Here is a 21,056-nt window from a genome sequence, read left to right as displayed (position 1 = left end):
TCAAATCTACACATCAGTTTCCTCTCCGAGTGAGGTTAACTGGACAGGATGTGACTAACTGTGCTCCAGTTTGGAAGACTCGACGCTCCATCTCCTCTCCCTCAGTGTTTTCACAAAGCGCTGATTCCCAGCAGTGATCCTGAACGCTGTAATGATCCTCTTTCTCCCTCGGGGGTCCCTGAAAAGCCACCTCGGTGCGCGCGCGCGCGCGCTCACACACGCGCGCAGAGAGATGATGGGCTGGGCGGCGCGAGACGGCGCGCTTGTGCGCATGCTTTGGCGCGCGGACGGTGTGTGACGGCGCAGGTCTTCACCATCACTGCATGGGCTTGATGCGCGACTGCGAGGATTTGCAAACCGAGAGGGCATCGCGCTGCGGATCGGAGAGAGCGACGGACCAGGGGGCATCATGGGCAAAGTGCAGGGTGGGATGAAATGCGTGAAATATCTGCTCTTCTTCTTCAACTTCATCTTCTGGGTAAGTCCACCCCGCAGGCAGCTTGCATGGAAACAATGTTTCTAATTTTAAAATCCCACTCATTTTTTTTTTCAACAACGCGAAATGATTTTATTATTCTCTATTCAAATAATGTGATTTCTTTAGCACTGAAGCAGGTTTGTTTTCGTGAGGTTTCAGTTATTAGCGCCCCACCTCACTGTTGTTTACATGTCTAACACTGATCCTGCTCACCGTCTCTCCGCTCACATTGTTTCATCGGTTTTTAATGAGCCTAATGCAATGGCTCATTATGCAGTGCAGAAGTGTGGATGCAGCAGATTGCCCATTTGAAACTGCACTGTTCACACTTTCTCCAACTCCAGACTGTTTCCCCAGCATCCCCCAAACTCATCCAGACTTATTGGATCAATTCTCTTTTCATTTCAGTCCGTTAGAAGCTGCTAAAACAAAGTGACAGCCTCAGAAGCGCCCTCTCTTTAACCCTCTGTTTAATAATTCACCAGTGTGTATGGACTTGTAAGCCACTGACTCTTTTAACATTCATGATGATTTATCTCGGTTGTAATGGACTGCAGCACATGCACCGGAGCTGCAGTGTGTTGCTACTTTTCCAAAACACACACACACACACACACACACACACACTCTCATCATTGTGGCATCATGCTGTGATTTTCCTGCCCACGTGTGGGGTGGATTCGTGTTTCTATTTTTTTTTTCACAGACAGGGTTTATTTGTTGTGGGAACATTGTGTGAGTTTTGTTTCGGTCTGTTAGGCTTGTATCTCAGGTTAAGGTGTTTTGTGAGTATTGAGATGCTGATGTTAGGTCAGACGGGATTACATCTCAGTCCAGCCACTTATTGGCTGGAAAAGCTTTTCATGCAAATATTTTATCGTTTTTTGGTTCACAAAGTAAATGGCCTCAGTCACTCTTTAACCAATACTATATATTTTCAGCCCAGATCATCTTCTGCTGTTGCTGGCCACCATAAGCCTCTATTCATAGTGGGACACATAGATCCTATTTAAACTCTATAATATAGAAAAATATGTGAAGAGTGTGACTGAATCACAAGACAATGTTATTTTAAATATTCTTTGCTCAAGTTTTTTCCTCCTTTTTATATGGGAAAAATTAAAAACATAAATAAAACAACTTAGAGAATACTTTCAATTGGACTAAATCAAATAAATCTTTACTTGTTTTGGTCCTTTCAGACAGTGTTTGACAAACATTACAATTGAAAATATTTGCATACATGAAACATATATGCACATGCACGTGCAGATACACACAGAAATAATTCAGCTTTGTGCAGTATGAAGACTTTTCTTTTTTTCTTTTTCCCCTTTCCTGCTTTTGACATCTGCAAATGTATCACGTGTCTCCTCCAGTTTGGGAACCATTGGTACATAATACATCAGCATCAAATAGATTTGTTTAAGATCTTTCTTCAGATTGCAAGATAAGAAGTCTCTTTTGTTAATGCGGATATAGAAGCTGCGGTTGTGTTTAAATGTTGTGAGGGCCTTTAATGAAGTGGACACAAAGGATGACAAAGTAGTTTATGGGAGAGTCTGACAGAAGTGTTCAGTACCGACTGTTGTTTCAGACTGGTTGAGTTGCTGTTGGTGATGGGTACTGATATTTGACTGCTGAATGATAGAGTATATTTGCTTTAAAACGGCTGCATTGACTGATCTGTGCTCTGTAAGAAGATCACTTGTGTCGGCCAGAGCGACAGCGGCTTCTTTGTTTGGCAGTTTGGGGACTGAAAGCAGAGCCGTTGTGGTCGGAGCCAAAAAAGGCGTACAGTACGCTGTCATTTTGGGCTGCGGAGCCAACGAGCGGCCGATGCCAGTGTGAGTTACATCACCCAGGCACCGTGAGACTGGCACAGCCTGTGGCTGAAACCCACCACGGGCAGATGGAGCTCCGGCGCTCAGACAGGATACTTTGGTGCTCCATGTGGATTTGAGAACTGCCAGTACAAAGTGTCAGTTTATCTTTTATAAACTATTCTCTGATCATTTGCAGATATTTTGAATACATGGAACTGATAAATAAAAAAGATTAAAAAGACCACTGAGTCTTGCTTTTCCGGTGGGATTCCTTTTATTTTTTTATTTTTTACTGTTAAAACTTTAAAGTTTGATATTATTTTAAAGTTTGCAAAGTTTGAGTCCATTTAAAAAGAAACATTAGTAAAAATATACTTTATAGATATCTTTTTTTTTGCTTATATTTCCATTTGTTTTGAGGCTTACCAAACTTAATGTCCATTCACTGATGGACCAGCACATCTCTTCAGGTCCATGTTGATATCTGAGGAAACAAACATTCAACTCAACGATTGTCAGGTCCAATCACCTCAACCAGTCCCAGAAACATGTCTGTTTTTTTTCTGCAAATTAGAACCAAAAACACTTCATAAACTATTCGGCCATCTGACCTTATTTCACCTTTTTTTTTTTTTTTATCCTGCTGTACAGCACAAAACAAGAACTAGACTAAATGAAAACGCTTAACCTTGTCTCATATTTTCCTTCTTTGCTCTTGACAAAACAAAGCATAACACTAAATTAACCAAGTTACCAGAAACTATCCTTGTTTCCTGACTCTCTTCCTGCCAAAACTGAAACTAAACTTTGTGCAATGAACTAAACTTTAACCTCAGTTAAAAACAAAAAAAAACAAAAAAACAAAACCTTCTTTGGTTTGTGAGAAAGGTCAGGTGGATTTCTTTTCTCAGAGTGACACCTGACCTTCATCGATTTGTTTGTTTCTGGCTGTGGTTTCTCGGGAACGAGGAGATAGTTGGCTTTTTCCTCACCCTGTTTTGGCTGCTGGATTCCCTCTGAAAGGCCTTCAGCTCTGAGAGGAGAGAAGCATTAACGTCTCTGGCAGGAGTTTGTTTTGAATAATGAGATTGTGGGGGGGAAACTAGCTGAGAGCATCGGTGGACACTTTTACAGAAGAGACAAAGAGGAGAGTGCCATCTGCAGAATGTTAATTAACTGATGATAGAAGATAGATAAAGAAATAAAACACAAAGGAGAACTCGCCGCTGAGGTCTGAAGTGATTTCTGGACAAACGGCTTCAGAGGAAGTGTCACCATTGACGTTATTTAATTCAAAGAAACGTCACAAGAGTCTGAAATGTGTGAATCTGTGTTTTCGCAGCATTGTTACTCAGCTGAAGTGTGAATCTATGGCGTGAATGTTAATTTGGTCATTTTTTTTTCCCCTCTTCAGCTGTCAGGCTTGCTGGTGCTGGCAGTGGGACTCTGGCTCAGGTTCGACCCAGAGACAGTGAAGCTCCTGACGGGGGATGAAGCCCCCTCCACCTTCTTCATAGGTACGTCCCGATTCCCACACCCTCACTTCACACTCGAGGAAAAACTCCATTTTTGATTGGAATAACCTCCAAAATAAGATATGGCGCTCCTGCCCGGTTGGAGTAAGGGGATCAAAAAACGGGAGAAACATTTAGCTCAAATTCTGATTTTTGTTTTAAACTATTTCTTGTGATTTTCCTGTAAAACCCTGCAGATAACTCAAAACTGGCCGTGCTTCAGGAGCTGCACTGTTTTCCACATTATTCTGAATATCCAGAGGGAACAAGTCACAAGTGAACTGTATCAGCCAAAGCAACAACAACAAAAAAAGTTTCTTCTCTCAAAAATGTGGTCATGGTTTCCATCATTAATTCTTCTGCACCGTTCAATAGTCCAACAATGAAACAATAATCACCATATCAGAATCGGGAACACACACTTTAAAGTATAACTTAGCATAGTTGTGGTGACTCAAGGCTGTATAATGTGGAGCAAGTGATGCGTTGTGATAATCATTTCACAGGCGCTAGTTCTCTTCCCAAGGGGGCCGCCGCGCCGCCATTTTGGCTGAGGGAGGCTTCAGGGGCCACAGGTGTGACAGAACAGGCATGAGTGCTTTACAGCTGCACGCTGTCTCCGATGCAACGTGATGTTTTGTCACTTCTTCTGCACAAAAAGCACGCTGGAACTTGTTTTAATTATGCGTTTTCTCTTCGACTATTAGGCCTATTTGAGGGTTAAGTGCTTTTCCATTTGAAGTCCTCTCCTCCTGCCCACTCGCTCTTTAAATGGCTGCTCGTGGCGTTGTGGGGCTGGTCGGGTAGTGGATGAGGAAATGTCAAAGAGCGATGGAAATGCATCTTTGTGCTCGAGTTCATGGCTGCACAAGATTTATGTTGTACTCACAGACACTGATTTGATTTCTTTTTGTCTGAAGTAATGAACGTGACAATCAGACGCGGTCAAATGGTGACAAATGGCTGTTGTGACAGACGAATAAAAACATCTGCGTCGCTGCTGAAGGCTTTCACTACTGGCATGGTCTTTGATGGATTCTGAAGGAAGAGTTTCTCTGTAAAGCTCCAAGTAAAACACAGAGTAGATTATTAAAACATACAGTAGAGGAGACAAGCAGCCTTCAGTGCTCAGCACTCCATACAATAGGCCCTCTCTGTGTCGCTCTGCGTAGGAGCAGACGACGAGAATGAAGCCTATTCTTGTTCCACCCGTTAAGACCATGACCTAAAATGGTGACTTCACTTCATCAGCTCTCGGCTGTGCTTTCATGGAACTGGCCGGGTCCCTCAGGACATGTGTGGCAGTTTTGGGCGGGGCAGGTGGCGGCAGGCGACCCTGAAGTCTGCGGTCCTCCCACATCACTTTTTATTTTTTGTTTTAAAGGCATGATTAGGAAAAAAGAAGGTTATATGTGAAGGATAAACATCAATTTCTACCTTTACTTAAAGGTTAAAATAGTATTAGTCATTTGTCCATAGTTTGCCTCAGTATGCTGTAAAACTGAGCAAAATATTAATATTAGGAGTTTCACTATTTCTAATGAAAAAAGACCGCGTCACTTCCGGGCAAATATGGATGCACACACAAATGTCTCACATCTGTTCATATATGTACATCTGTGGGCAATTTAGAATAATCCAATAACTTCTTAAGCGTACATACAGAGCATGTGAGGGAACAGGAGTACCAAAAGAAAGTCCACACACTCACAGCTGAAGTATACGGATTATTTTAATATCAGTTCTCGGCTTTGTGCTTTGCTTTTGTTCTTTTTTCTGCTCTTTTCTACCTTTCCTTCTTCACCTGCTACTCTCATGATTATTTTTAAATAAGAGAACTTTTTTTCAAGACAGACTTTGGTTGACAGAAACATCTTGAGTGGAACTGATAAGAGGAACAAAAAGTTACTTTGGGACAGGGGAAATTTTTCAACCAGCTGCCTGAGGAGTTCAGCAAACACAGACTGGTGCGAGAATGTCATCAGACCTGCCAAAGTCCGCCAGCTGCAAGGACTGTGAGAGAATGGAGGAAAAGGTACATCAGCTTGAAGAGGAAGTGAGCAGAAATGGATGAAATGTGAACGGACAGACAGATCGTATTGCGTGGGAATATATCTGATGCCCAGCATCCCACTGTGGACCTGGCGGCAACAATTTCCATGGATTTTGTCGTATTGTGGAATAGCTGCTGCTGAGGCTCCAGAGTCAAACATCTCCGATGATGTTTCTTACTGGACTTAAAGAGTCGACCCCAGCCTGGTCTGATGTGTGTAAGACGGAAATCCAGGAAGAAAACAAACAAGAGGCCTCCTCCAGTCACGCCTCCAGCTCAAATTTCTCTGCAGAACTAGTTCCAAAATAACGGCTGAACCGAGATCTGGGGGAAGCATAAGAAATTGAACAAACTCCTTTTCAAGACAAGACCAGCCAGACTCCATCGCCAGCGTCTACACGGGAGAGACTGAAACCTGAACGGTGGTCGACACAACAGCGGAGGAGCAGACAGAGATGTTACCCGCTGTTTTGTTCACACATCCCAGCAACACCGAGTCACCGAGACTCCTTTGGCTTTATGGAGATGCTGGAGGACTCAGAGCCACAGAACGTTTTTGTTTCAGGCCCCATTCCAACCCTGGGAAAGGGAATCGACTCTTTATCTCACCTTTCAGCTGTGAATATATGGCTGACTTCAGCTTGCTCCTCCAGTGGGATGAAATTCATTAACAGCTTCAACATCCTTTGGAACTTTGGAACCGCTTCAAACCGAGTGAGGCTAATCCGAATATCACTGGATCCCGACTGCTCGGCGCCAACACACCTCATGCCCTGGCGATAAAGCCCGATAGACACCAAGGGGAACAGCGCAAAGAGGGAGACAACCTCCAGAAGAGTCATCTGTATGCATCAGTCATTAAATACAGTCAGGCTCACTTCAATTTCTTAGACAAGGTTATTGAAAAGGCAGTTTTTGTATAACTTAATGGTTTTTATGGCAGAAGCCACAGCACCAGAAGTGCACTTATTAAAGTGCAGTATGACTTCGGTGTGAGCAGTGACACACAATAGACTTGAAACATGGTTGGGGATCTCTGGTGAAAATCATCCGTGGAGTTCTTTAATACTCCATTATTTCATTTAACGTCTGCATGCTCCCCTGTTTCATGTCATGGATTATATTACAACATCTCCAATCGTTATTGTGTAGCTCGATGTATCAGTGAATCACCACAGCCCTTTACACCTGCGGAGTAAATGCACAGATGACATTAAAGAGCACATATTTCAGAAGTTTTTACAACTCAACAAAAAAAAAAAAATTTAAAAAACAGAGGTTGTTTTGGCTACAAAAAAGATCCAGTAAAGGTCAGCACTCATCTTGACTCAATGTTACGGCACACACCAAAGAAGATAGAAATATGGTGTAATTAACTCAGACCTGAAAGTCATCAACCACATTAACATAATAATGAAATCAACTTCCTGCCATCTGAAGAATATTGCAAAATTTAAAATATTTCTGACCCAACAACATTCAGAAAGACTTGTTCATGAATTATTTTCATTAGGATGGATTTCTGTAACATTGTGTTTACGGATCTCTTTACCTAATTTATTCAGATTTTTCTGCCTCTCTTCATCATTTTGTTTTCATGTATTTCATAATAATAATACCTTGTTTTAATCCTTGTAAAGCACTGTGAATTCCCTTGTCTGAATGGAGCTATATAATAAATGTGCCATGCCTCGCCTGACCTTTAGACCAGGTTTTGCTCTCGCTCACTGGTTTCTGTGACGTCTTATCAGGACTGTGGACCGTTTCCCGGCAGAGGAGGAAAAGCACCATTACCGTGACTTTTCAAACCAAATATTACAACTTAGAATATGTATTATTTGTGTTCCATTATTAGCAGAAATAGGTTTTCATTGAAGGAGGCTGAATTAGAACAGGTGAATATATTGCTATTTTACATGGTGTTTTTCATCTTAACAAAATTGTAAATTATAATATAATCATTAGGAAACTAATCAAACATTAATTTGTCCACACTCTTTAATCAAGCCTGTTCAGTTATAGAAGTAAGTTTAATTAATATAAAACTAATCTCTACCTACGAATATTAATACGACTTATAAATTTCTAAGAAGTATCACTGAGTAAGTAGGCCAATAAATGTGGGAGGAGATTTATCATGTGTTTTAAAATCCGTTATAATTTGAGGATGCGAATCACGTCCGAGCTGTGTAGAACTCGGTGTCTGCACGCCGAAGCGATCCTGCAGAGGATCAATCTCAGAAGAGCGTTTCCGGCTGCACGCATCCAATCAGGAGCTTCCTGAGCAGAAAAACGGAGCTTCAAAACCAACATTTACCTCCGAGAAACAGACAAAACAATGTGATACCATAATAAGGCAGAAGTGTTGCCTGGAGGTGGTTTTACTTTCCGCTCTGCACCCTTTGCTGCTGCGCGGTCTTACATGTAAACAGCCGTTACGTGTGTATATAAGATACGGACGGGGTCAAACACGGAGACGTTACAGATGTTTATACCGGCTAATCCGTGTCTCTGACGCCTGCTAACGTGCTACTCAAAAATGAGGAAGTGCATTTGACAGCGGCCTCCCGGATATCGACGAGCACCGCAGTAAAAATATTAGGGTCAGTGATGAAGTGATGGAAAAATCGGGAGCCTGGATGGGTTCAGTGTGGACAGTCTGTGTATACAGAGGCTTTCTGGGCCTATTATACTTTCCATTGCTGGCGTGGAGAATCTGCTTTGAAGCCACTCATCCCCCGCTTCCAAGTCCCCTCAGCTCGGCAGTCGGTTCACCTCGTCTTTACCTTCCCTTTTGTTCCGAAGCAGGAAAACAACAGCTTGCGTCTGCCCCATGTGGATTAATTAAATTGCTGCCGCGGTTGCTGTCTGTGTCCCTGATTAGGCCCCTGAGCGTGGACCCCGGGGACCGGCCCCGGTGTACCGTTACAGTGCGGAGGGCTCAGTAGTGAGGGCTGGGAGAGTCAAAGGGCGGGGGTGACGTCGGCCCCGGCTCGAGGGAAGCCGTGGCGGTGGCATTCAGGAGCAGTCGGGCCTTCCACAAAAAAATTAGATTTCATGAAACAGATGGCATCTGTTTTACCACTTTGCCCCACAGGGCCGCGGGCAGACGAAGTCTGAGTAACTGGAAACGGAGCTAATGCATCAAACAGGCGGGCTGCGAGCCGCGTCCCTCGGCGGACTCTCCAGCTCCATCAGTTTGGATTCAGACTCGATTACGATTCTGCACAGACTCCGCAGACACACGGCGAACGTGCAGCCTCAGGAAGGAGCTATTCACAGCCGTCTGCGGCAGGAAACAATCCAGCGCACTGTATTGTTCCTCCCACAGGTAGTTTCAGTGGATTCTGAAATTGTTTCCTTTTACATTTTAACTTAAAATTAACTTTAAATATTTTCCTGGAGCTTTTCAACTTAATGTATTTAGACAGATTTAAACTTAGCACCAATTTAATACCTGCTTAATAAAATAAGGCCTCCTTGGATTTGCTTGGAGCAGCATTTCTTTTAATATCTCCTTAATATTGATTGAAAGCTTTAAAGTAAAAGCTTAGGCTAATAATTGCATCGAACAGATTAAGAGGTTTTAGGCAACTAAATAAGTTTCCACCTCCACCTTTTTACTCCTGGTCAAAAAAACAAAAATCAAAAAACAAGACCGATATGAAGACACTAGGCTCACACTGCCACCTGCAGGTGGTCAGGTGAACTGCACTTAGTGACAAAACACACCATTGATTTAACAGGAGCTGTTCAGTCTGGTATTTTCATAAGTCATGAACATTAAGGTTAACTTTGTCATTATTTGATTTTCAAGATTCAAAAAGATCTACATTCATTCCTCCTGTAAAACACAAACAATTCCCACAACCTCATTCTCAAAGATGAAGAAACCAACAAATAACAACGCTTTTCTTGGCTTTTCTTGTGTTTTCATTTCATTTGTGAGCAGAACTAAACTGATTCAAACTGTGTTTTGAGACATTTTAGTTACATTGAGCATCAGAGTTACAGTAAATATTTGTCCATTAGTTTGACAAAAAAGAAGTTGTTGGATACACTTTAGTCTCTGCCTCCAAATCTTTATTTTGTTATTTAGCTATTGTTTTTCTCTATCATGTGACCACTGTGTTTTGGTCTCCCTCCTCAGCTGTCTACATCCTCCTTGGAGCAGGCGGCTTGATGATGATCGTCGGGTTCTTCGGCTGTTTCGGAGCCGTTCAAGAGTCCCAGTGTCTTCTTGCATCGGTGCGTTTCAGTACTTGGAAAAGCTTCCTGTAGTAGCATCAAAATCCGTTCTGCATTGTGAAGGAAGTTTCCTAAGAGGAAAAAAGTAGTGATATAATGTGGTGCTTATATCTGGGAGGCAAATCTGAAAAATTGCTGGTGAAACTTGAAATAATGCTTCAATACTTACATTAGTTCAATTTATTTTCCCTTTCTTGTTTCTATGAACCACAAAAGTCTTTAGCAGGAAATTTCATGGGAATCTGATAATACTGAGTGATCGTTTTACGTGCATTTGTCAATTAGGACGTTTCAGTTTCCTGAAATAAATGAGGCATTCACTGAGGCACCTGCCTCTGCAGCAGGACTCTGAAATGTGATCTTAATGACTGTCTGTGTTTTGCAGTTCTTTGCGTGCCTCCTGATAATATTCGGAGCAGAAATCACTGCCGGCGTGTTTGGATTCATAAACAAGGAAAAGGTAGAGTCCCTCGTCCACTCAGTGTTGATCTGCGCAGAATCATAAATGACCATGTTGCTGGTGTGTTTTTCTGTGCTCTGCTGATAACAGATTTCTGAGGAAGTCCAAAAGTTTTATAGCAGCTCCATTGTAGAAGTCAACAATTCAAATGGCACCGCAGACATTTACCACCAGATAGTGAGTAAAACCTCCGAGTGACTTTCTGAAGAATGATTTTCACAACTGCTGCTTACATGAATTCATTTCACAGCTGAACTGCTGTGGAGGATCCTCCCCTGAAACCAACGCTGCTCTGTGTGAAGACGCTGAAGAGGCCCCGCAGGTAAGCCATGCCTCCACCAGGGGGCAGTGCAGGATGAGTTCTTCACCTCATACAGCACGCTGAGGTCTCTGCTCTGTTCCCAACAGTGCAGACACCTTTATGAAATCCCCTTTGTGAGTTTTTTTTTTTTTTTTATTAGCTGACATTATACAGACCAGTGAGCAGGCAGGGAAAAAGAGGGAAGGACAGAGAAAGAGCAAATTACAGAGGAATAAAGAGAAATGAAAAGCTGCTTCCCAATCGAGCAGGGTATGATGAGAAAAGCTTCTTCATGAAAATAAATTCAGAAAATTGTGACAAATTTCTATCTACCATGGTGACTCAATGAAGGTCACTCCTCGGCCATCTGTGAATCCTGAGTCACCTTCAGTTTGGCTTTTTACCTTCAGTTTGGCTTTTTCTACTTTTAGCGTTAGTATAAAATCATGTTTGATTATCAGAAAGAAAAGTCCAGTTTTTCTTAGATAACAGGTTTATTTTTCCTTCTCTATTCACTGAGTTCAATGAAAATTATTTATTCATTCATGCATTGTGTTGAAGCACAGAGATGTCTATTCTAGATTGAAGAATCTCTCACTTGCTTTTGTGATTCTGTTGAGGCTGAACTCTCTCAGTGCATAGTGACTTAGAATATGAAGCAAGTCAGAGTCGTCAATACTTTTAGTTTACAGTTTTTTTTTTGGCAGATTTTGTTAAAACAGGAAAATACAGAGTTTTTTTTTTAATATAGTGTGTTCACTTCTAAAACAATTCGTTTTAATTAAAATGCATGGTTTTAAAATGTTCTTTGTTCTTACTGTGATGTTTGATGGAAAGAACCCTCCAGGTTGATCTCTAGTTGGAGTTTGTATGTTTTCTGTGTGTGTGTTCTTGGACTTTCCTGGGTTATTCTGACTTCCTGAAACAGCAGAACACGTGTTTCAGGGTTGACTCTAAATTTGCATCACGAATAAGTGAATGCGAGTGTGTGCTGTTGTCTCTATATTTGCTAAAAACAGCTAAAATGAACTGAATCCAGAATGTGTTTATTTAAAAGCAGCTCCAACCTCGCCTCTTCAGATCGTGAGTTTCTCTGCTAATCCTTCCGCCAACACAACCCGATACGCGCGAGGTTAATTGTTGACTCCTAATTGCCCCCGAGGAGTAAACGTGAGTGTGAGTGTGTGTGTGTCTCCGTGTTTGTCCTGTGATGGACTGTTGGCCCATCCAGGCTGAATCACCTGCGCCCCGGTGCCCCTTGACCCCGAGTGGGACAAAGTGGAATAGATGATGGAGTTTTAGTCCACAACCAGTAAAAACCTTCCTCCCTCATAAAGTGAGTGTTGTGTGTTTTATCCTCAGTCAGGTCTTTCTTGTTGTTTCAGAACTGTCTGGATGCGATATCAGACTTTTTTGACCAGAAGCTGCACATCATTGGTTTCGTAGGGATCGGCATCGCAGGAGTCATGGTGAGCGTTCACAGAATCTGGTTTCAACGCGATACGGCAGAATGTTCAGTGTTCTGTAAGCTGTAACCCGTGCCGTGTGTCTGTTCTCAGATCATAGGAATGGTCTTCAGCATGGTGCTGTGCTGCGCCATCAGGAACAGCCGGGAGGTCATCTAGACCGACGCTCAGCCGCGTGGGGGGGGGGGAAGGGCAACGCCAAAGTTACATTTAGATGTCGTTTCACATAGTTCACACTGATGCGGCGGGGATGTTCACACACACACACGCGCACACACACACGAGCTGACACGCCGGGTCCTTCACGCCTCCTCCTCGACTCCACCAGCACCGAAACAAAACGCCGATCGCTTTCTGTTCTTTTCTTGTGACACACGCTCCGCTTTTAACACACCTCCGTGACGCTTTTAACACGTTTTCCCACCGGCGCTCCACAGAGACGACCACGCAGCACGCAAAGCCTTCTCTGACTGAAGAATGTTGTGACTGAGGAGTATTGCTGTAGATACACCTGTTTTATACGCCCCGCTGTTAACCCTATTTATTCCGCGCGCCCCTTTAGGCCTAACGCCCGTCATCGTCTGCTTTCGTGTTTTGAGGACTAGCCTTCCTTTGCAGAGTAAATCTTCTGTTTATGTGCCTATTTAGCGACGCCGTCATCATCCTGCCGCTGGACTCTTTGTGATTTTTAGGACCGTGCTCGTTCCTGCCGCCACTCTCAAGTATTCGTCTCTGCAAAGCACAATAGCGCACGTGTAGACATGAAATCAACCTGGAAAGGTCCGGAAGGTCTGATGATAAACTGCCCTCTTTGTAAATCTCCCATATCTTATCTGGAAGTCCGTAACACTTTGTGCTGGAGTGTCTCTGAACTGTAACAGTGAGCTTGTTTGCATTGTGTGTGAATTGTGGATGTAAATTTTCTTGGTGTGCCAATAAGATGTGAAATATAGAGTAATATAGTTACTGTAACTCTTTTAACCGTAATAAAAACTTTTGGGTGCTTTTAATAAAATGTTTTTTTCTGTTTCTGATGTGCCTCTTTCGATTCTGGTTATTTCCTACATTATCATCACAGTAGGTGAGTATTATAAGTATTTTATTTTGATACTCAGCGTTAAAGTTGTAGCTTTGATTTTTCAAAATTGATCTTAAAGGAGTTCATGAAAAGTAAAAGAGCAGAATCCTTGTTGTCTCATCTGGACGGGTTTAGATAATATAACCTTTTAATTCCTGAAATGATGGAATCTCGGGTTTATTTTGACCTCAAATCAGTTGAAAAATGCAAACCTCCTTCACTGCATGGTTTTATTTGTTCTAAAAATAGAACATCTGCTTGCTGGTCTTGTTTTAGGGAAGATATTCATCCATCAGCTTGATATAATCTAAGGAAAACAGAATCACGCACATTGTTCCGAGTGTTTACTGTTTTTTTCTGCAGTCATACACATACATAGGCGCACTTGCAAATTAAACATTTTTGAATCACTTTGTTATATTTTACCATCTGAAAGGTTGATCAGTTTGAAATTCATTATCAATGAACCTGAAATATTTCAAGCCTTTTTTTCTTTCATTCTTTAATTCTGATAAATTAAAATTTATAAATGAATAAATGTAAAATATGAAGCATTTGAATTTTTTTTAAATAAGAGGCCATAGTTTCATAGTTCAGCAAAATTTCAAAACTGGGTCAAACTTTTAAGCTGATACATTACGGCTGTAGAAACAACTGACAAAACAAGTCACTTTTCAGTCATGCTGTAATGTTTTGCAATAAAGGTTTGAATCTTCATTCGGAACAAGATAAAAAAAAAAAAAACAGGGTCAAACAGGTGAAAGGTAGAAAATGACTGAGCAGCTGGTACGTGACGGCCCAGTTTCCCTCAATGTCGCCTTTGCTTCTTTCATTTCGTTGAAATGTTGAAGTTGCTCTCTTTGTGGTCGGACGGTTTCCTGCATTTGTGGGGGTGAACAGAAAACCAAGTGCATTCACAACTAGAGCAGGAACCAAAACATGTAAAACAGCACAGATCAGTCACAGGAAGTGATGGTAGATTTCAGAAGCAGACTGGAGAAGAGTGTGTGTGCACACCACAGCACATGGTCTAGACCAGGACTGGGCCAAACCGCCACCACAGCAGCATAGTAACTCTTAAAACATGACTTTTTGAAAAGCTTCAAATGTTCCTCATTTGTTCATAAATTTTTACTTTTAAAAAAAACGTTATCAAAATCAACATTTCTAACCAAATAAATGCAATCTAAGCATTACACTAGTCCAGACAGATTGCAGCTGAATGTGCTCACACCGTGCCCTCTCATCGTGACATTTTGCATTCTTTCACATGCCTGTTTTGACCCTCACGGTGTCGTTTTGATGAGACAGCTACTTCCTGGAAAGCAGCGCGGCGATCTCTGCGATAAGGTCTCTGGATGGTGTCGTGTTCCCTACTCTCACTAAACCTGAGCGAAAAAAATCACTAACAGCAGTTATTTTTTAACTGAACTGAATTCAGGCTGATGTTCTTATTATTTCTGCAGCAGCGGCAGAATCAGATTTTCTGGATGGCAGGTTTTGGCCGGATGTTTGGCAGCAGTTTAAAACTCCTGACCGCGTGCTTTTCAGCTTTTTTCCCCCCTCCTTGCACTATAAAATAAAGCACTGAAATTGGAATTATTCTTTAACTTTGAGGTTAAAAAATAACAAAGTGGGGCAACTTGGAGCACACGTGTTGCTGACAGCAGAACGGTGAAACTGTTTGAAGAAAATACAAAAAAACGACCTTAACGAAGAGAATGACAGCACACCTGTTGAAAAAGGGATTAAAAATAAATATGTCTAATTTCTTCAGCTTGCACTGAGATTGCTCCGCTCCACCGAACACAGCAAACAGGAATCAACAGCAAAAACCTGTTTGGCTTTGCCAGAGATCAGGGCTGCTCATGTTACAACAAAGAAGCAGCAATTTACTGAGCACCGCAAAAGATTAAAATAACTGTATTTTATCCCCGAACAGTTCAGATTGTATTATGTAAGGTTAAATAGGTTCTAAATTACCTCAAACAATACATCATGCACCTTCAAGACAAAAAAAAAAAAAAATCACTGAACGCTGAGTGAGACTCACTGCGTCAAACTGGAGTTTAAAGTTAAAACAAACAGGTTTCAACAAGCAGCTCACCTGCTTCTTTTGCATGATGTAAACACAGGTTAGCTGTATGGGCCTCACGGTGCAGGCCGGACATCAACTCATTCACTTCTTAGCACAGATATTTTCCCTCGTGGATTCTACATTGGTTTGTTGATGTGAAGGGATTGTCTTCTAAATATGAGCAGGAAGTAAAAGATGGGAGTTTGTGTCAGAACTGTTAACGCTGTATTGTTTATACAGCTGTGTAAACAGGTTGGTCACTCGGTGAATGTTTTAATTCACACTGGTTTATGGGGATGTGTGTCGCCCTCATAAAAGCTTGAATACACACTCACGGTGCCCGTTGGCGCTTCGGTAAACTCAAACCTGAAGCTACGGTGTGTCTGTACTGGATTCAGTAAAGGCCGGTTGGTAAACTTCTTATTTCATAAAGTCATCGTTATTCTAAATTTTCATCTTTCTCATTAAAGCATCAATTAATGACACACACATGCACACAAAGTTCAGCATAGCAAAGTTTAATATATATACTTATACATAGTATGTACAAAATGCCCTCACAGACAGTATGGTTGAACAGGAAGTAGTAATGCTTGTTCCACGGAGACAGCAATCTGTTAAGGCATAAACCAGAAAGCGCTCCTCTCCAGTGAGAGGGCGGCATATGTAAATACTTCAAAGTGAGAATATATGGACAAACACGTACGGACACGTACACAATGTGCATGGGATGCAGCTCAAGTTTTTGCAGTTTCATAGACACAGAGATAATAGGTCACAGATCACAGGAAATACGAGGACACAGCTTCTGGTCCCATGTCAGCAGGAAGGTTCATGATGAGAACAGAGATTCAGTCGTTACTCAAAAGTCATGATCCAACTCGATCTCTTTGCAATAAATTGTGTAACTTGGCCCCCTGTAACGTCCATTTTCAACCTTAGTTCAAAACTGAAGATTCTGTAACAAAAACCACCTCAAAAACATTTTACTGCAGGATTTTGGATTCACAAAAAAAAAAATTGACAATATTTCAGAAAATAGATCCGTTTCTGCTGGAGTAAGTCCCCTCCCTCACAGAGGGAATCTACACACGACCGTTCAGGGACAGAAACTATCAGCACAGACGACCTGAGTCAGCGGCTCAGTAAGGCCAACAGTTTCGAGTGCAAACGAGCTTCCACAGCCTCCTGAAAGACGTCGGAGTGTTCAAGTGCAACACCGCCGTCGGCGCAAGTGTTAAAATCATTAAAGGTCTTTCAGTCAGACTTGAACACCACCAGTATTTTTTGTTGTGGTAAACAGATGTTATGTAGCTGCCTTTCGTTGTGATTGGGTGCGTAGCCAGCCGGGGGGGGGGGCGGGGCCGTCTCACGCAGACAGGACCCTCAGGGGCGAGTTGTCCAGAATGTATTCGCCCACACCGACAAAGTACATCACTTGTGCGATTCCGAAGAGGGGAGCGATGACGAGAGCGCGACACCCTGCACCCTTCAGGAAGGCGGAGGGCCCCTCCTTCCGCAGGATTTTACTGTTGAGACACAGCGAAATGAGTTCATTCATGCAGAGGCGAGACCGAACTGAGGTAACTGGAATGATGAAACGGAGCGGCGGCTTACCTCACGCAATCCACAACCCCGTTATACGACTCCTCGCTGGCACCTTTGTTCAGCGACTGCAGCCTGGTCTTCACCACTGGAGAGGAGAATACAAAGTTACGACCGGGGCTGCTGTCAGGAGGAAGAGCGACGGACATCAGAAATGAGGAAACTCACCGTCACAGGGGTTCACGGCCACGGCGGCGGTGGATCCTGCAGCGCAGCCCGACAGGAACGCCCAGTAAAACGGAGACGACTCATCAGGAGACGGTTTGCCCAGCTTGTTTAGATTCGCAAACAAGGGGAAATACACCACAGAAAAGGGAACATCCCTGAAAGAGAAAAGACCAAAAGTTGCTTTACATTTACACCAGGTACACAAAAAAATGAAATAAAATCTGCTCTGACAAGTTGGGAACTGGTTCCGCATCAAGATGGAATCAGATGTTGTACCTCATCAGTGTTGCCCCCAGCCCTCGGTACAGCCCCTGGATGCCCTGGGTGTTGAGGAGCTCCTTGGCAATCTGCGTGGCGGAAACGGGTCGCGGAGCGGACACCGCTGCACCCGAGTTGAAGGAGCGGCTCAGCACAGGGTTGGCAGCCATTATCTTTGAGGAGGACATCATGACAGGTTTTTGCTGCTGGGCCGCTTTAGAGAAAAGAGGAAAGAAACACTGTAATTAAAAAATTCATTTAAAACAGCATGAGCAGGAATACGCGCAGCTTTAACAAGAACTTTGCGTTTCCCTTACCAAGTCTGCCTGCATCCTGGAGCTGGATTTTAAGCATTTCCATGGGCGTGGTGACGATCACCTGACACATGCCAGCGCCACAACCTGCCAGCATCTCTCTGACCACCGTGAGCCCCTTCCTGTTGACAAACAAGCAGAACAGAAGTGAGCGGAGGTGACGCTTCACATCCCGGAAAGACGCTTCCATGTAATGATTGCACTCACCCATCCCTGGCCAGTTTGTGTCGGAAGAAGTCATTAGCAGCCAGCTTAATCGCCTTCTCAGGAGTAACCAAGGTCAAATTGACAGCAGCACCTGAAGAGAAACAAACTCACAGTTAGCACTGAGGCCACGATCACATTTCATTCAGCACAAGCACAGAAATATTCCCCTGCCACTATCATTACAACATGACAATGTTATTAAAGGATAGTCTGTAATAAACAGACAAAATGCTTAAAGAAGATTCAGTCAAAATGATTAAGAGGAGAAAAAAAAAAAATCAAGAAAAACAACATTTAAGAGACAGGTTTCAGAGAGATGGGAAACAAGGACAATTGAAGACAGAAGAGTGACAGCAATTCAAAATTCAGAGAATGATACAAAGTCTGACACAGAGTGAATGAGTGCATGACAACAAGACCCATTTAATATGGGGAAAACTCGCAAGATGTGTCTACTGAATGGCTAAAAGTGAGTGAGGGAGTTCATGTGAAAACCAGACAGAATGACAGAAGAAGTTAGCGAGAGGACAGACTGAGCGACCATGGACTGTGTTTGCAGACTTTGGGCAAACTGATCCGTGGGACTGTCTACTATCCCAAATGAACACGATCAACCAAAGTCTGCAGGGACAGGACTCATAGTCTTAAAAACACTGAGGTGACAAGTTGACAGGACAATGGAGAGACAGACAGTCGAGCAGTTACGGACAAGAAGTCAAAATACAGAACAAACAGATGGTAAAACAAAGACTTGAGCCTACAGTTTTAAATAGAGCAATATTGTAAGAACCATTAAATGATTTGCCTCCAGCGTGGCTGCGCCTTATCGGCTAGCCCTCAATATCCCAGGGGACCCAAGTCTGTAATATGAAAAACACAGATGCAAACAAACAGCATTCCTCACACAAGCAGAGATCCACACTAAAAGATCTCATTTTTTTTTTAGATTCACCTTTTGCATGTGTTCACTATGTACTTCATGTCTACCATTACATGTTGTTACATACAGTCTTTATGAAAAGTGAAAACTCATTGCATGAGATCCAATTTGAAAGTTTTGAAAAGGTTCTCATGCACTATACTGGCAGCTCATCTGAAACCTTGGTACACAAATGTATCCAGCAATTATCACATAGTTCAGCCTTATCACTGACAGAGCTTACCATCGACCACATTTATTCCTTTTGTAGCACTTCTACATGTGTTTGCCTATGGCTTCCTACTGTGCTAAGGTAAGATATGTGAAAATCTTACCTCTGTACATTCCGAAGTATCCCTCTGATCGAACTGTCTTGACAAGGCAGTCCAGCCTACAAAACAAAAATAAACAAAGTGGAATGAGAGGCCATTTCAGGGAACCCTAACCACTTGGTGGTTATTTGCAGCAGGAAAGTTTCACCCAGTACAGGCAGGCTAAAGGACAAGGACCACCTCACTGCTGAGGAATGGCAAAAATGCAGGCCGAGCATATCAAGCCAGGAATGTTCCCGATCCAACACAATAATCACTATGCGTCACTGTGGGATTAGCCAGTCTAGATCGGGATTATACGTGGGCATGGTGGGAACATAATGCCAGGAAATTGCGCAAACAGGGTGCTCTCCTGTGAGACAACAGTTTCTATGAATAAACACTTACATGCTTTTGTAGACCTGTTGACCTTGCCTCTGGTTCTGCAACCTGGTCTTTGCCAGGTCAATGGGGAAGACGCATGTGACCCCAACAATTCCAGCAATGCCACCATTGATGAGCTTGGCTGGCAGGCTGAAAGGAGAGGACAAGAAAAAAAAAATAGTTAGAACATGTATTCCATTTACAAATGCACTGCAGGCATCAAACTGTGCAAAAACAATAGCATTGCTGTGAATAAAAACTGAAAGGAAAAGCAATTGCCAACATTGCTTCCCCAATTTCTCAACAGATTTGTGTGATTACATATTCTGTAGCTTTGTGTTTTGAATTTTGACAGAAATACCAAACTGATCGCTTGGCAAATGAAATTTGCTATCATTAAAAAGAATGTCTGATGGAGAAAAAAGATAATTACTGTTTTCATGGCGGAAATCTTTTTTTTCCCCCAGGAAAACACATTCTAGTGTAGTAGCAGAAGACTTACCTGATCTGGTTCTGTGACATGATGACTTTCAAAGAGTGTAGAGACGAGTGAACAAAAAAGCAGTGATGTAGATTCAAGTGTTGTTGTAGTGAATTCAATAGAGTCCTGAAAGAAGAAGAAGATAGCAAAAGGCGTTACTAAGAATATACTGGCATGTTTCTGACTACTACTTGGATGTCTCCTGAGATTATCCCACCCACCGCAGGCTTTAGGTTATCTGTGCAGCTCAGGGTGACTGGGTGACCGATGATGCGGTAAGCTCCAACTCTCACTATGACTACCGCCCGTGGGCGTGTCCATGTCTCATACCGGAACCCCATATATGGGCATTAGCAGACAGGCCTTGATACAGATCTAGTGGTTACCGCTAAATTTCCAAGTAAGCTTACTTAAGAAACGGAAATGTATGAAAATATTGGTGGAGACCGAGTTTTAACAGATAACTTTAATGCAGAAATGTTAAAACAAAGGTTTTAGTGTAAGTTTGACACCTCATGATGTCATTTTTTTAAACAAATGTCTCTTAAAATTATGTATACATATATTTGGTTGTAGAGAAACTACTACACGACAATGAAAAAAAGCACTAACGAGTAGTTAACAAGCACGCTGGGGTTCAGTCTGACAAAATGCGAATGACTGAACGGTTTGGCAGGAGGAGACATCCATTGAAGAACAATGCAGTCCAGAATATCAAACAAAAACCAAGTGCAAGAAAAAGCTATCACACCAACACAGCCAATAAACAAATATAAGATCATGCAGTCATTTCACTTACCAAAATAAATCGTTGGTTGTTGAACGGAGTTCTGTCAAGTTTGCTTCAAGTCGGTAATGTCCTTTCTGGTCCGCCTTCTCTGCTAATATAGAGACAACTTGACTCAATG

At 42.5% G+C, this 21,056-nt stretch overlaps 2 protein-coding genes across 2 annotated transcripts; one reads left to right on the top strand and one right to left on the bottom strand.

Moving 5' to 3' along the window:
- Positions 1–291: 291 nt before the first annotated feature.
- On the top strand, positions 292–13,375 carry LOC115389226 (tetraspanin-2-like). The gene is made up of 8 exons (XM_030092700.1): positions 292–478; positions 3,719–3,821; positions 10,022–10,119; positions 10,505–10,579; positions 10,670–10,756; positions 10,830–10,901; positions 12,266–12,349; positions 12,440–13,375. Exons 1-8 carry the CDS (start codon positions 410–412, stop codon positions 12,503–12,505), a joined length of 654 nt encoding a protein of 217 aa, XP_029948560.1. The 5' UTR covers positions 292–409; the 3' UTR covers positions 12,506–13,375.
- A 2,701-nt stretch (positions 13,376–16,076) lies between these two features.
- On the bottom strand, positions 16,077–21,056 carry slc25a55a (solute carrier family 25 member 55a). The gene is made up of 10 exons (XM_030092220.1): positions 20,948–21,056; positions 20,170–20,274; positions 19,692–19,817; positions 19,308–19,363; positions 18,054–18,144; positions 17,850–17,968; positions 17,551–17,746; positions 17,275–17,429; positions 17,119–17,194; positions 16,077–17,030 (listed from the first exon to the last, which is right to left on the bottom strand). Exons 2-10 carry the CDS (start codon positions 20,187–20,189, stop codon positions 16,871–16,873), a joined length of 999 nt encoding a protein of 332 aa, XP_029948080.1. The 5' UTR covers positions 20,190–20,274; positions 20,948–21,056; the 3' UTR covers positions 16,077–16,870.

Source organism: Salarias fasciatus, chromosome 5, assembly GCF_902148845.1.
Source record: "Salarias fasciatus chromosome 5, fSalaFa1.1, whole genome shotgun sequence".
Taxonomy (NCBI): domain Eukaryota; kingdom Metazoa; phylum Chordata; class Actinopteri; order Blenniiformes; family Blenniidae; genus Salarias; species Salarias fasciatus.
Note: the sequence above shows the minus strand (reverse complement) of the source record. Positions and strands in the feature narration are given on the sequence as shown.

What these genes read in the sequence shown, in the direction of transcription:
- LOC115389226 (XM_030092700.1), top strand. Translation starts at nt 410, where the DNA reads ATGGGCAAAGTGCAGGGTGGGATGAAATGCGTGAAATATCTGCTCTTC. An exon ending in GATTCATAAACAAGGAAAAG is followed by an intron (nt 10,580 to 10,669) that starts GTAGAGTCCCTC and finishes TGCTGATAACAG; the next exon opens with ATTTCTGAGGAAGTCCAAAA. An exon ending in CAGACATTTACCACCAGATA is followed by an intron (nt 10,757 to 10,829) that starts GTGAGTAAAACC and finishes TTCATTTCACAG; the next exon opens with CTGAACTGCTGTGGAGGATC.
- slc25a55a (XM_030092220.1), bottom strand. Translation starts at nt 20,189, where the DNA reads ATGTCACAGAACCAGATCAG. An exon ending in ATACTTCGGAATGTACAGAG is followed by an intron (nt 18,145 to 19,307) that starts GTAAGATTTTCA and finishes GTTTCTCTTCAG; the next exon opens with GTGCTGCTGTCAATTTGACC. An exon ending in CACAAACTGGCCAGGGATGG is followed by an intron (nt 17,969 to 18,053) that starts GTGAGTGCAATC and finishes GTTTGTCAACAG; the next exon opens with GAAGGGGCTCACGGTGGTCA.